The 12987-nt window shown below is 36.4% G+C and overlaps 1 protein-coding gene across 1 annotated transcript in view; it reads right to left on the reverse strand.

Annotated features, from left to right (window-relative positions):
• The window catches only part of LOC115882086 (microtubule-associated protein tau), a 34737-nt gene extending 22065 nt beyond the window's left edge, over window positions 1–12672 (reverse strand). Inside the window, exons 1-6 of the mRNA XM_030899941.1 lie at window positions 12580–12672; window positions 6736–7089; window positions 4138–4310; window positions 3463–3648; window positions 863–1008; window positions 576–734 (exon numbers count right to left, since the gene is read on the reverse strand). Of these exons, the coding sequence (XP_030755801.1) occupies window positions 576–734; window positions 863–1008; window positions 3463–3648; window positions 4138–4310; window positions 6736–7089; window positions 12580–12657 (1096 nt within the window). The 5' untranslated portion in view covers window positions 12658–12672. The remainder of the gene's footprint in view (window positions 1–575; window positions 735–862; window positions 1009–3462; window positions 3649–4137; window positions 4311–6735; window positions 7090–12579) is intronic.
• Window positions 12673–12987: the final 315 nt, after the last annotated feature.

The raw sequence follows: 12987 nt of genomic DNA on the forward strand, positions 1-12987 counted from the left end.
GTTAAAAATTTTTAAATACAAATAATGTTAATTTTTTTAATTCTCCATCTATTGAAAAAATAATATACACGGTGTTCCATTTAAAAAAAACAAAGAAAAATTATTTTCTATTTTAGAAAGTTTGGCGTAGAATTTTGAACATCCTGTATGATTTACGATTACCATATTTATAGCAAAATAAGTACAGACCACCTAAAGTAAATACCTAATAATATGGTTTGATTTCAGGGCAGTTCTTGTATTTTTAATATTTTTTTTTAGAAAGGTGAAAAATACATATTTTTTATTTATTTATTAATATCTTTGAAACTATCGCAATATATTTACTCATATCTTAGGATCAAGTAAAGTAATATGAAAGAAAGCCAAAAATACAATAATATACAGGGTGTTCCATTTAAAAAATCATTTTGAGCCACACTATAGAAGTTAAAATATTTTCCTGAAATATATCCTAGTACATACTTTCTTTACTACTTTTTATTCTAGGAGCTACATATGCCCGATGCACTATTGCCCGACCCTGTACATGACTGTGAATAAAAATATAAATTTATTCTTAAGATGACACGTACTATTACGACTCAATTTCAGATCCAAATCATTCTTTTTCTCCTGATCCCGATCAAGAGCTTCTTGTCTGTGATCAGACGCCTGAGCCTTAACTTGCGACACCTGCTTGGAAGCCTCCTTGCTTGGAGACTGATGCGGGACCCCATTTGACATTTCGATACCTTTAAAGAGAACGACGCTCTAATAACGGCCTAGCAAAAAGTTCTACAGAGTGCTACAGAGGTGTGCTATAAGTTTTAGAGAATTAGTAGTGAATATTGCGTCTTGAGTCGTGAACATAAGCGGTAACCTTGACTATGTGATTTGTTTGCAGCGTCTCCTGGTGTTTTGCTCTCGTCGATTTTGTCCATTCTCGAAGGAGGTCGAGAATCGGGTCTCGACGGGGGTTGATCCTCGTATCTTCTTTGCATCGTTACATTCTCCATAGATCCTTGTCTGTTTGGAAAAGAAAAAACTTCCTGTTAACTTTCCAGTAAGCTTACAGGACGTTTAAAAATACCGATCTCGATTCATTTCTTTCACGATTAAATTGATGAAATAACATGATCAAATTTTCGACAGAGGACTCAATTGATAAAAAGCAACGTGATTGTGTTATATTTAACGTCAGTTTAACAAAAGATTCAAGTATCCTGAGAGAAGCTCTCAGCTGAATCTCAGAAAGCATCAGAACGCGCGGAAAAATATTTATGAATGAAGAGGCTATGAGAAATTGCTGGAAATTATTTTCAAGTTTGTAGAACCTACAGAGCTACAGATCATACTCAAAGAAAATAGGACGAATAATACCTGAAACCAAATTGTTACCATACCACCAAACAGTGCGGTGGCACATATTTTTTTTAACATAGCCGCTTGGAGAGATATTTATATTTTTGATATATCTGTTTCGACTACGCCTATGATATCGCTTATACAGGGTGTTTCAAAACAAATGCGAAAAACTTTAGGGGGTGATTCCTTGTTCAAAATAAAGGGTAGTTTGCTTTATAAACGTTGGGTCAAAAGTCAACCATTAGGGAGATATCGCGGCACAAAGATGGCGGAAAAATAATGTTTTTATTTTTTATCTTGAGAACAAAAAGAGATAGACTAATGAAATTTTACGGAAGCATTACTGTTATGAAAACACACTTTCTGGTAATTTTTTCACTTTTTTAAAATGAGTGGAAGGGGTTGAAATAAACTACCCCTATCATTCTTGTTAACGAAATTTAAAGAAAAATCTTATGAAACACATGCAAATGCTTTAATTTGGATAGTTTAGTTTATTTAGAAACTTTTTTATCTCTTGTGTTTCTTTGATAAAACTCACCGATTTGAAATTAAAAAATAAAATGTAAAGCATTACATGTCAGGACAAAGAACATTTTTAGATTAAGAATCTAGTGATAATAACGATAATAATAATCATCTAGATAATAACGTATTGCAGTAGAGTAATGTCAAATAAAATAATATTAGGAACATCCTAAAAAGTAACAGCGGCCGACTAGATTTTTTCCTAAAAAAAATTACAGCAGCCCGCTAGATTCTTTATCAGAAAATGGTTTTTGTCCTGACATGTAATGCTTTACATTTTATTTTTTAATTTCAAATCGGTGAGTTTTATCAAAAAAATATAAGAGATAAAAAAGTTTCTAAACAAACTAAACTATTCAAATAAATTTTTTTGCATGTGTTTGATAAGATTTTTCTTTAAATTTCGTTAACAAGAATGATAGGGGTAGTTTATTTCAACCCTTCCACTCATTTAAAAAGTGAAAAAATTACCAGAAAGTGTGTTTTCTATCTCTTTTCGTTTTCAAGATAAAAAATAAAAATATTATTTTTCCGCCATCTTTGTACCGCGATATCTCCCTAATGGTTGACTTTTGACCCAACGTTTATGAAGCAAACTACCCTTTATTTTGAACAAGGAATCACCCCCTGAAGTTTTTCGCATTTGTTTTGAAACACCCTGTATAACTGTGATGGCAAACAAGAAAATTGATTTTTTACAAAATTTTACCTAGATAACAGGTACTAAAAATAATGGCGTCATAATCTTCAGCAAATTTTGTTTTTTTTTTTTTGTTTGAATTATTTTGCTGAAATGGTGGAGTAATGTTAGATCTGTTTTTATTTAAATAATATCAACTCCGGAGTGGGTAGTTGAAATCTAAAGAAGTAGTCTTCCTTACCCTATATTATACCATATAAACAATAATAATAATCAATTGACAGTAGACGCTAGAGGACGCTGTCGTACCATTTAACAAACATTGCGCATTAAAAAAAATGCGATAATGTCTAATTTCAGCTGAGAGTAAAGAGGAATAGAAGCTTAAAAAGTCAGCGAAAATCGCATCTTGATATCTGTTTTCAAACCGAAGATATTAGCAAAAATATAACAATTACGAAAAAATAAGCCCTTATAACTACTTTATTTTTACAACACGGTATCAGAGACAAATATAAACGATTAATTTATTCTAATATCGATAATACACCAGAATACCATAATACCAGATATTTTAATATCTAATAATTAAGATGCCATTGACAGTGAACAAGAAACGACGACGCCTCAGTAAACTCATGTTAGGCTTTGGAAAAAAGAAAGCAACCTCAAATAGTCTCAGCAGCGTTTTTTTATCACTTTAATCTTCCGTTTTAAGTTGCAGGCAAATTGTAATGTAAAACGTAACGTGTAGACACGGTTTTAGAACTGCTTCAAAGCGAGATAATAGTGTAATAAATCGAAATCGGTATAAATCACTAACAAAACACAAAACTTGCTTTGTCTTTGTCCCTATAAGTATAAGCAGTGTAGTTCTCAACCTTTTTCTGACATATCTACAAGAAAAACGGTTAAGAACCACATCAGGAACAAATTTGATCGCTTGCCTTGAAATATTGATCGATTCCTGGCTTCCGCTGTGCCTTTTTTGATCGAAAAACGGCCCCTGCGACGAAGAACTCATGCTACGCCCCAGTGAGGCTACGGAGGGGGGTCTCTGGTCCGCTAATGGACTCCTGCCCCCGTCCGCATACCTCTGGCCCTCGATCTCCGCGGTATCCAGAGTTTGCGATCTGAAACAGCGCTTTCCAGAATAACTCTTCTATTTGATTGGGTGAATTGAACCGTGACCATCGAGAAAAGAAGGCCCGACGAAATTAAAGATAAAGGATTATACTATATCCGTATTGTAGCACATTTTTAGACGACTTCATTATTTTTAAGATTTTGATGGTCAAACATCCACAAAATATTCGTTATGTTTGGACTACATTTTCTCGAAAATAAAGACATAATTTAAAATTCCGTTAGAATACGGAAATAGATTGAAGTTTTGTGATTACAGTGATATAGAATTTATATGGTTTGGTAACAAATTGCTCGCTTTTTTATGGCAATGCTGAAGCCCTGCAAACCTTAATCAAAGCACGTGTGTTTGGATGATTTAATCATCGATATCAAAAAATCTGTTACCAAAAAGTCGTTATCTGCTACAAAAATTAGGCAAAGACAACTAAGGACTGGCTTCCTCTCTCGATGGTAACGGTTTGTACTGTATGTACCTGTAAAAAGAGTCTTCTAGAGAGGGTCTGGGTCGGTTAAACGACGGTACTGAGCTCTGCTGAAAGATCTGAGGCCGCTGAGCCAGCAAGGGAGGTCGAGGATATGGAGTCTGAGGTCGGAATATCGGAGGTCTGGATTGTTGCTGGCCTGGAGGAAACTGTCCTCCAGGAACCTGAGTGGTAAACGGCTAAATTTAACGATGATTTTGCAGAAGAATATAGTACTTTTTGTAACGGGAGTACAACAGTAACAGTCGATAGATAATTTTGGATTGATAAAAAATAACTTTAAAAACAACTAAAATATGGACGATGGGTTCCTCGCTCTCTCCAATAATAGCTTCCATGGAATGGATTGAAACTTGTTTGAGACCCATGCCATTAGCTCTGCAGTCGTCAAACCTAAAATCTGGTTTCGATGTTGACGATACTTTCATAATCTGGAACGAAACCGATAGACAGTTGGACTCCTTTCTCAACCATCTCAATTCACAAAATGATTCCATCAAATTTACGATTGAAAAAGAGAAGGACTCCCGTCTGTCGTTTCTAGATGTCCTTGTTAGTAGAAATGGGGGAAAACCCACACACACGGGAGAATATTTAAGTTTTCAGTCAAACCTTTCTGAAGCAACTAAGAAAGGAATAATTAAAACTTTATGTCATCGAGCAAACACCATATATGCTAACCTAACCTAACCAAGCATCACTTAAAGTCGAATTAAATAATATTTAAATGGATTTGCTTCAGAATGGTTACTCTGAGAAGTCCATAGACAAAATTATATAAAATTGTAAGACTGACAGACTGACTCATTGGTTCATCGACTTGAGGAGGATGCTTTCTCTCTCTTTACAATTCCATAATATGTAAAAGGAAAGTTAGAAAAGATCAGGCGAATAGTCAAAAGTATAAAATTAAAACTGTCTTCAAATCTGGATCGACTCTAAGAAGTGTCCTAACACAAACAAGACCGGAGTCATCGAAACAAGAGAAAGAGTGTATTTATCAGGTACCTTGTGAATGCAGTGAGTCGTATATTCTTCTTCTTCTCAGCCATTACTCATCCACTGCAGAATGTAGGCCTCTCTCAGTTTCTTCCACTCGTTTCGATTCTGTGCCCTCCTCATCCAGTTCTTACCGGCTACGGTTTGGATATCATCAGTCCATCTTTTAGGAGGTCGGCCGACTGGGCGTTTTGCTAGGCGTGGCCTCCAGCAAAGAAGTCTTTTTGCCCATCTTTCCTCGGACTGTCTGGCCAAGTGTCCTGCGCAAGACCATTTAGAGTAGCTATCCTCTCTACGATGTCCGTTATCCTCGTCTGTCGGCGAATGTCTTCATTTCTAATGTGGTCGCGAAGACTGATACCCATCATGGCTCTTTCCATAGCTCTTTGGCTCCCTCGCAACCTGTTCACACTTCGTGCCGTCATCGTCATAGTCTCCAAACCATAGGTCATTACAGGCAAGAAGCATTTGTTGTAAACATCTCTTTTTAGACTATTTGGGATTTTGCTTTTGAATATAAAGTTAAGTTTACCAAAAGCTGCCCATCCGAGTTTGATCCTTCTAGAAATTTCGGTTGTTTGATTTTCCTTGTCGAGTTTTATGGCATGACCTAGATATATATACTCTTTAACGTTCTCAATCCTTTGTCCATTAACATTAACTTGCTCTTCATTTTCATTTAGGGTTTTAGTTTTAGACAAATTCATTTTTAAACCTACTTGCGCAGATGTGTGGTGAAGTTGTTCGAGCATTGTTTGAAGTTCTTCCAACGATGAGGCCAGGACAACGACATCATCAGCGAAGCGCAAGTGGTTAAGCATTCCGCCATCTACCTTAATATCCTTATTGTCCCAGTTCAGCTTCTTAAATACGTCCTCCAGGGCCAGTGTAGTCGTATATTGGAGTCGTATATTGGAGAGACTAAACGTCCTCTAAATGTACGACTCAGCGAGCACAAAAAAGATGTACAAAAAGGTGGAACAATGAAGTTAGGTATTGCGGACCATGTTTGGTCCAAACAGCATAATATAAAGTGGTGAGAAGCTCGGGTTGCCCACAGGGAACCTCATTGGAAAAGGCGTAAATTTAAGAAGCCGTTTTTATAGCAAGCAATAATAACATTTTTAGCAATCCTAGTACCGAAATACCTACGATATGACAACCACTGATAAAACGCTCCAATGCAAGCATTCTATGTGGACATCTTCACAATTGACTGCACCCTCAATAGTTTTAGGAATTAGTTTAGTTTACCACTTGACAACAGTCAGTGATCCTTCTGACCGAAACGTTGTGTTAATCAAAATAAATAAAGACAATGGAAGTCCAAAATCGTTTTATTTTCAATACTGAAACATTGTCTCAGATACTGGCTCTTGTCAAAGTCTTGAGACTGTACGATGAGTTATAACTCAAGAAAGGGGGACACAATAGATATATACAATAGATATACAATAGGTCGCGGTGATTAACCCTCCCCCACCCATACAATCTACAAGTCCTGCATGTAGTTGTATACCATCAAGACATAATATAAAGAAGATCTATCGACTGTTCTGATGTTCCGTTACAGAAGCAACTCCCACTAACCGGTCCTCCACGTGGCGGAGGGGTCCCTCCTGGACCTAGAGGAGGTCCTCTCTGGACGAACTGTGGTTGCTGGACGGGTTGCCTGACCACCTGTTGCTGCGGGGGTCTAGGCGGTAGAACCCCCGGACCGATAGATTGGGGTCCGCTGTTGACTGAGTACCCTTGATTGTACTGGTGGGGCGGTACCGTTCCTAACGATTGCGGGCCGCTGGAGGGGACGACATTAGGAAACGGCGGTCGGTAATTGAAATTTTGCCGGCTGTCTGTGCGAAGCAGGGGAGGTCTCGCTAAAAACGGCCCTGCGGGGGGATAGGAGGGTGCTGGCGGTATGTCTGTAGGTGGTTTGGGCGGTGGCTGTTTAGGAAAATTCGTTTCGTATTAGGTTTTGTATTAATATATGTGTTATAAACTAAAAATAAATAGACCTCAGTATCTACGAATATAAGTTATTTTTGAGTAGTGTATTTAAGATTTTTTTTGACCAAAAAATTATTACTAGTCAGGAACTTTCTTATCTTCCTTCCTTCTTAGACTGGACACACACGTCATTTTCGAATAGACACAAAGTCTATTCATTTTTAAGTCTACCGGGTGTTTCTCAAAAGTGGCTTTCTGTCGAATAAAGTAAAAAAATACCCAGGGTGCTATTTAAAAAACAAAAGTTGCAGTAATTTCCGGTGAAACAGGAAGTAACCGAAAACAATTGAATACGTCAATCAATCCTAATTTCTGTCATATTCTAACAGACCAAATCTCGATTTTTTTATCTGAAAAAATAAAAAAGTTACAGGGGGTGAGCATCCTTTGAGAAACACCCTGTATTGTGTCTGCATTACGTTAAGTAATTTTATAATATTACAAACATACTAGTATAACCAAACTAAAAAATCTTAGGCATAGCCCACACAGGAATACTATACAGGGTGTTTCAAAACAAATGCGAAAAACTTCAGGGGGTGATTTCTTGTTCAAAATAAAGGGTAGTTTGCTTTATAAACGTTGGTTCAAAAGTCAACAATTAGGAAGATATCGCGGTACAAAGATGGCGAAAAAATAATGTTTTTATTTTTTATCTTGAAAACGAAAAGAGATAGACTAATGAAATTTTATGGAAGCATTACTGTTATGAAAACACACTTTCTGGTAATTTTTTCACTTTTTTAAAATGAGTGGAAGGGGTTGAAATAAACTACCCCTATCATTCTTGTTAACGAAATTTAAAGAAAAATCTTATCAAACACATGCAGAAAAATTAATTTAGATAGTTCAGTTTGTTTAGAAACTTTTTTATCTCTTGTATTTTTTTGATAAAACTCACCGATTTGAAATTAAAAAATAAAATGTAAAGCATTGCATGTTAGGGCAAAAAACATTTTTAGATTAAGAATCTAGTTATAATAACGATAATAAATAATCATCTAGATAATAACGTATTTCAGTAGAGTAATGGTCAAATAAAATAATATTAGGAACATTCTAAAAAGTAACAGCGGCCGACTAGATTTTTTCCTAAAAAAATTACAGCAGCCCACTAGATTCTTTATCAGAAAATGTTTTTTGTCCTGACATGTAATGCTTTACATTTTATTTTTTAATTTCAAATCGGTGAGTTTTGTCAAAAAAATACGAGAGATAAAAAAGTTTCTAAGCAAACTAAACTATCCAAATTAATTTTTTTGCATGTGTTTGATAAGATTTTTCTTTAAATTTCGTTAACAAAAATGATAGGGGTAGTTTATTTCAACCCCTTCCACTCATTTTAAAAAAGTGAAAAAATTACCGGAAAGTGTGTTTTCATAACAGTAATGCTTCCATAAAATTTCATTAGTCTATCTCTTTTCGTTTTCAAGATAAAAAATAAAAACATTATTTTTCCGCCATTTTTGTACCGCGATATCTCCCTAATGGTTGACTTTTGACCCAACGTTTATGAAGCAAACTACCCTTTATTTTAAACAAGGAATCACCCCCTGAAGTTTTTCGCATTTGTTTTTAAACACCCTGTACATGAATAAAACTAGTATTCCTGTGTGGGCTATGCCTAAGATTTTTTAGTTTGGTTGTTTTTATTTCCCACAATAATGTCATCTTCATTGTCATGTCATACTAGTATAATCATAAATAATCTTTATGTCTAACGCCTCATATAGATACTATTTGAGGCGTTTTTAGTATTCTAGTAGATCTTCTGACTATATGATCTGGTATCCGGTCTGTAGTAAAACTACTAGATTATTATTTGTTTAAGTAAACTCTGAATAAACCATTTATTTAAAGAATTTAGAATAATTATATTTATAATTTGAAAAAGGCAGTTATAGCTAAGAACTCTGGCCTATATATAGAACTATTCATTAGTGCAAATGGATGATTTAGCATAGGTGTGGTTTAGCTACAAAATTATTAGAAACCCATTTGTTTCACAAAATTAAAATATCGATTTCCAATAAGCAATCTCCTTTACCCCGATTTTTCATAAAGCCCTATCTATTTCTGACATTGTATCTTTATTTGGATAATCGGCAATTCTTAAAAAGATCAGTCACTGACAATTCAAGAAGAGATTTTATTTCAAAATAAAAATGGATTTCTATCGTGTATTAGGTATTATCTAAAATAATCGAAAATGAACTATTTATTGTGTTTGTGAACTTTTAAAACTTTGAACTTAGGTTGATACAGCTTGTAGAGCTCATCTGAATTTAGATACAATATTCCTGAACATGTATCAGGGATATCACGTAGTATAATCAGTATATTTTCCGATTTCAATCTAAATTATTGATATCGTGACGTGGGGAATGGATTCGTTTCAAATATAACTGCGTTCTCGATAGCTACAGTCGATCGTGTTTATTTTTTCCTCCAAAACCCTCAAAAAAACTATAAATAAATAGTTTGTCTTCTCCGTGCCAACATCTACCAGGCATAAATCGCATAAAATATCTATCTCTATCTTCTACGAATCTAATATTAAGTATATATATTTTTTTACAAAAAAGAAATAATATACACTATACATTTGATGGTGTGAGTGTCCACACAATGAATCTTAATTATATAATTATTACAAATCCTTTATAAAATTATTGGAAATAGGTAGTATAGTGTGTCCAACGAGTCAGGGAATTGGAAATCTCTCATTGGAAAGACTATAAGTACTACCAATATAAATTCAAAATACACTCACCGGCAAAAAAAAACCGGCCACTAAAAACTAGTCCCACTTTCAAAGTTGGATTTCTCGCGAACCGCTCATTAGATTTTGATGATTTTTTTTTAGATTGTAAACTAATTCCTTCTTAACGGATGCTACGAGAGAAATGTTTATTCCGAATTTATTTTGAGTATATACAGGGCACAACAATAAGACGAAGTTTTTTGCCCGAACTTTGTAACACCCTGTAGGGTGCAGCAGCTGTAGTAGCTATTGCTAAATCAAGTCACATTGTGGCCTCATCTTTTGTGAGCATTTTGTTTTTTTAATCACGACATTATCTCTGTTTGTATTGGAGATACACTGCTTTAAAACGAACGTCTCGGAAAAATGTTTCACAGGCAAAACCGCGATTCATCCGTGAAAAGGACTTTAGTCCAATGTTCAATATCCCAATTTACATGTAAACGCGCAAACTGAAGACGTGCTCGCCGATGTCTTGGAAGTAGCTGGGGTCCTGTGGCAGGCCTCCTAGCAGACAAGCTGTTTTCTTTTAGTCTTCGTCGGATTGTTCTCTCTCTCACTTGAGTTCTACGCACGGCTTGTAGAAGATGTTGATTTTGAAACGCTGCAATTCTACGATTTCATGGAAGTAGCTGGGGTTCTGTGGCAGGCCTCCTAGCAGACAAGCTGTTTTCTTTTAGTCTTCGTCGGATTGTTCTCTCACTGATTTGAGTTCTACGCACGGCTTGTAGCAGATGTTTATTTTGAAACGCTGCAATTCTACGATTTCTTGGAAGTAGCTGGGGTCCTGTGGCAGGCCTCCTAGCAGACAAGCTGTTTTCTTTAGTCTTCGTCAGTTGTTCTCTCACTGACTTGAGTTCTACGAACGGCTTGTAGCAGATGTTGATTTTGAAACGCTGCAATTCTACGATTTCTTGGAAGTAGCTGGGGTCCTGTGGCAGGCCTCCTAGTAGACAAGCTGTTTTCTTTTAGTCTTCGTCGGATTGTTCTTGTTGACTCACTGATTTGAGTTCTACGCACGGCTTGTAGCAGATGTTTATTTTGAAACGCTGCAATTCTACGATTTCTTGGAAGTAGCTGGGGTCCTGTGGCAGGCCTCCTAGCAGACAAGCTGTTTTCTTTTAGTCTTCGTCGGATTGTTCTCTCACTGATTTCAGTTCTACGCACGGCTTGTAGCAGATGTTTATTTTGAAACGCTGCAATTCTACGATTTCTTGGAAGTAGCTGGGGTCCTGTGGCAGGCCTCCTAGCAGACAAGCTGTTTTCTTTTAGTCTTCGTCGGATTGTTCTCTCACTGACTTGAGTTCTACGCACGGCTTGTAGCAGATGTTGATTTTGAAACGCTGCAATTCTACGATTTCTTGGAAGTAGCTGGGGTCCTGTGGCAGGCCTCCTAGTAGACAAGCTGTTTTCTTTTAGTCTTCGTCGGATTGTTCTCTCACTGATTTGAGTTCTACGCACGGCTTGTAGCAGATGTTTATTTTGAAACGCTGCAATTCTACGATTTCTTGGAAGTAGCTGGGGTCCTGTGGCAGGCCTCCTAGCAGACAAGCTGTTTTCTTTTAGTCTTCGTCGGATTGTTCTCTCACTGATTTGAGTTCTACGCACGGCTTGTAGCAGATGTTTATTTTGAAACGCTGCAATTCTACGATTTCTTGGAAGTAGCTGGGGTCCTGTGGCAGGCCTCCTGGCAGACAAGCTGTTTTCTTTTAGTCTTCGTCGGATTGTTCTCTCACTGATTTGAGTTCTACGCACGGCTTGTAGCAGATGTTTATTTTGAAACGCTGCAATTCTACGATTTCTTGGAAGTAGCTGGGGTCCTGTGGCAGGCCTCCTAGCAGACAAGCTGTTTTCTTTTAGTCTTCGTCGGATTGTTCTCTCACTGACTTGAGTTCTACGCACGGCTTGTAGCAGATGTTGATTCTGAAACGCTGCAATTCTACGATTTCGTAAAGTATTCAGGACAATAAAGCGGTCGTCAATTGCATTTGTCTTCCGTTTTCTTCCTGAACCCACTCGCCTGGTGAAATTTCCCGTGAAACCTGGTGAAATATACCGATTCCAGGCATCCTGGATTGTTGTTCGTGGTATACCCGGGATATCGGACACATGACGTTGACTTCGGCCATCCTCAATTAAAGCCACAATACGAGCAACATCCGTCACAGATAATGGCATTTTTTAATTTGACAATGATGTCACTTTGATTATTTACACATAAAACTTTCTGCCTGCGAAGCATTTTTCCGAAACGTTCGTTTTAAAGCAGCGTATCTCCAATAGAAACAGAGATAATGTCGTGATTAAAAAAACAAAATGCTCACAAAAGATGAGGCTACAATATGATTTGATTTAGTAATAGCTACTACAGCTGCTGCGCCCTACAGGGTGTAACAAAGTTCAGGCAAAAATCTTCGTCTTATTGTTGTGCCCTGTATATGCTCAAAATAAATTCCGAATAAAATTTTCTGACGTAGCATCCGTTAAGAAGAAATTAATTTACAATTTAAAAAAAATCATCAAAATCTAATGTGTGAGGTTTTTTTTGCCGGTGGGTTTATATAATAACTTCAAAATTAGATTACACTAAAGTGATCTGAATCTTCTGAGTACAAAAATCTGTCTACTAGGTGCTTCTACAACGACTATTTCTTTGATCTTACCGCTTGTATTATACCATCGTCGATTTTTACAGAGTTGCCGTCTGTCGTAGGCCCGTTTGTCACGTTTTGTTGCGACATATTTAAGTGGACGTACTCTGACTGCAACGACATCTTATTTAGACGTATTTTTATTATTGTTACAACGAGATTCGCTCTTCTACACACTCGAGTGCATCAATACGGCAGTGGACAAATTATACAAGGGATGTTTGATAAGATTTTGACAGTGACACTTAGGGAACTTTTTTTTTATAATTGAAAGATAATTTGTATAAAGATGTCGACACGTTGATATCGTATAGAGACTTTAGCTGTCACATTAGTCCAAAGAAATGTCATTATGTCACTAATCAAATTTTATCAAATTATACCACGCTTTTACATTAAAAGTTTACTCATTGCGGTGCT

This window comes from Sitophilus oryzae, unplaced genomic scaffold, assembly GCF_002938485.1.
Source record: "Sitophilus oryzae breed Bouriz unplaced genomic scaffold, Soryzae_2.0 scaffold_1745_pilon_pilon, whole genome shotgun sequence".
In the NCBI taxonomy this organism is placed as follows: Eukaryota; Metazoa; Arthropoda; class Insecta; order Coleoptera; family Curculionidae; genus Sitophilus; species Sitophilus oryzae.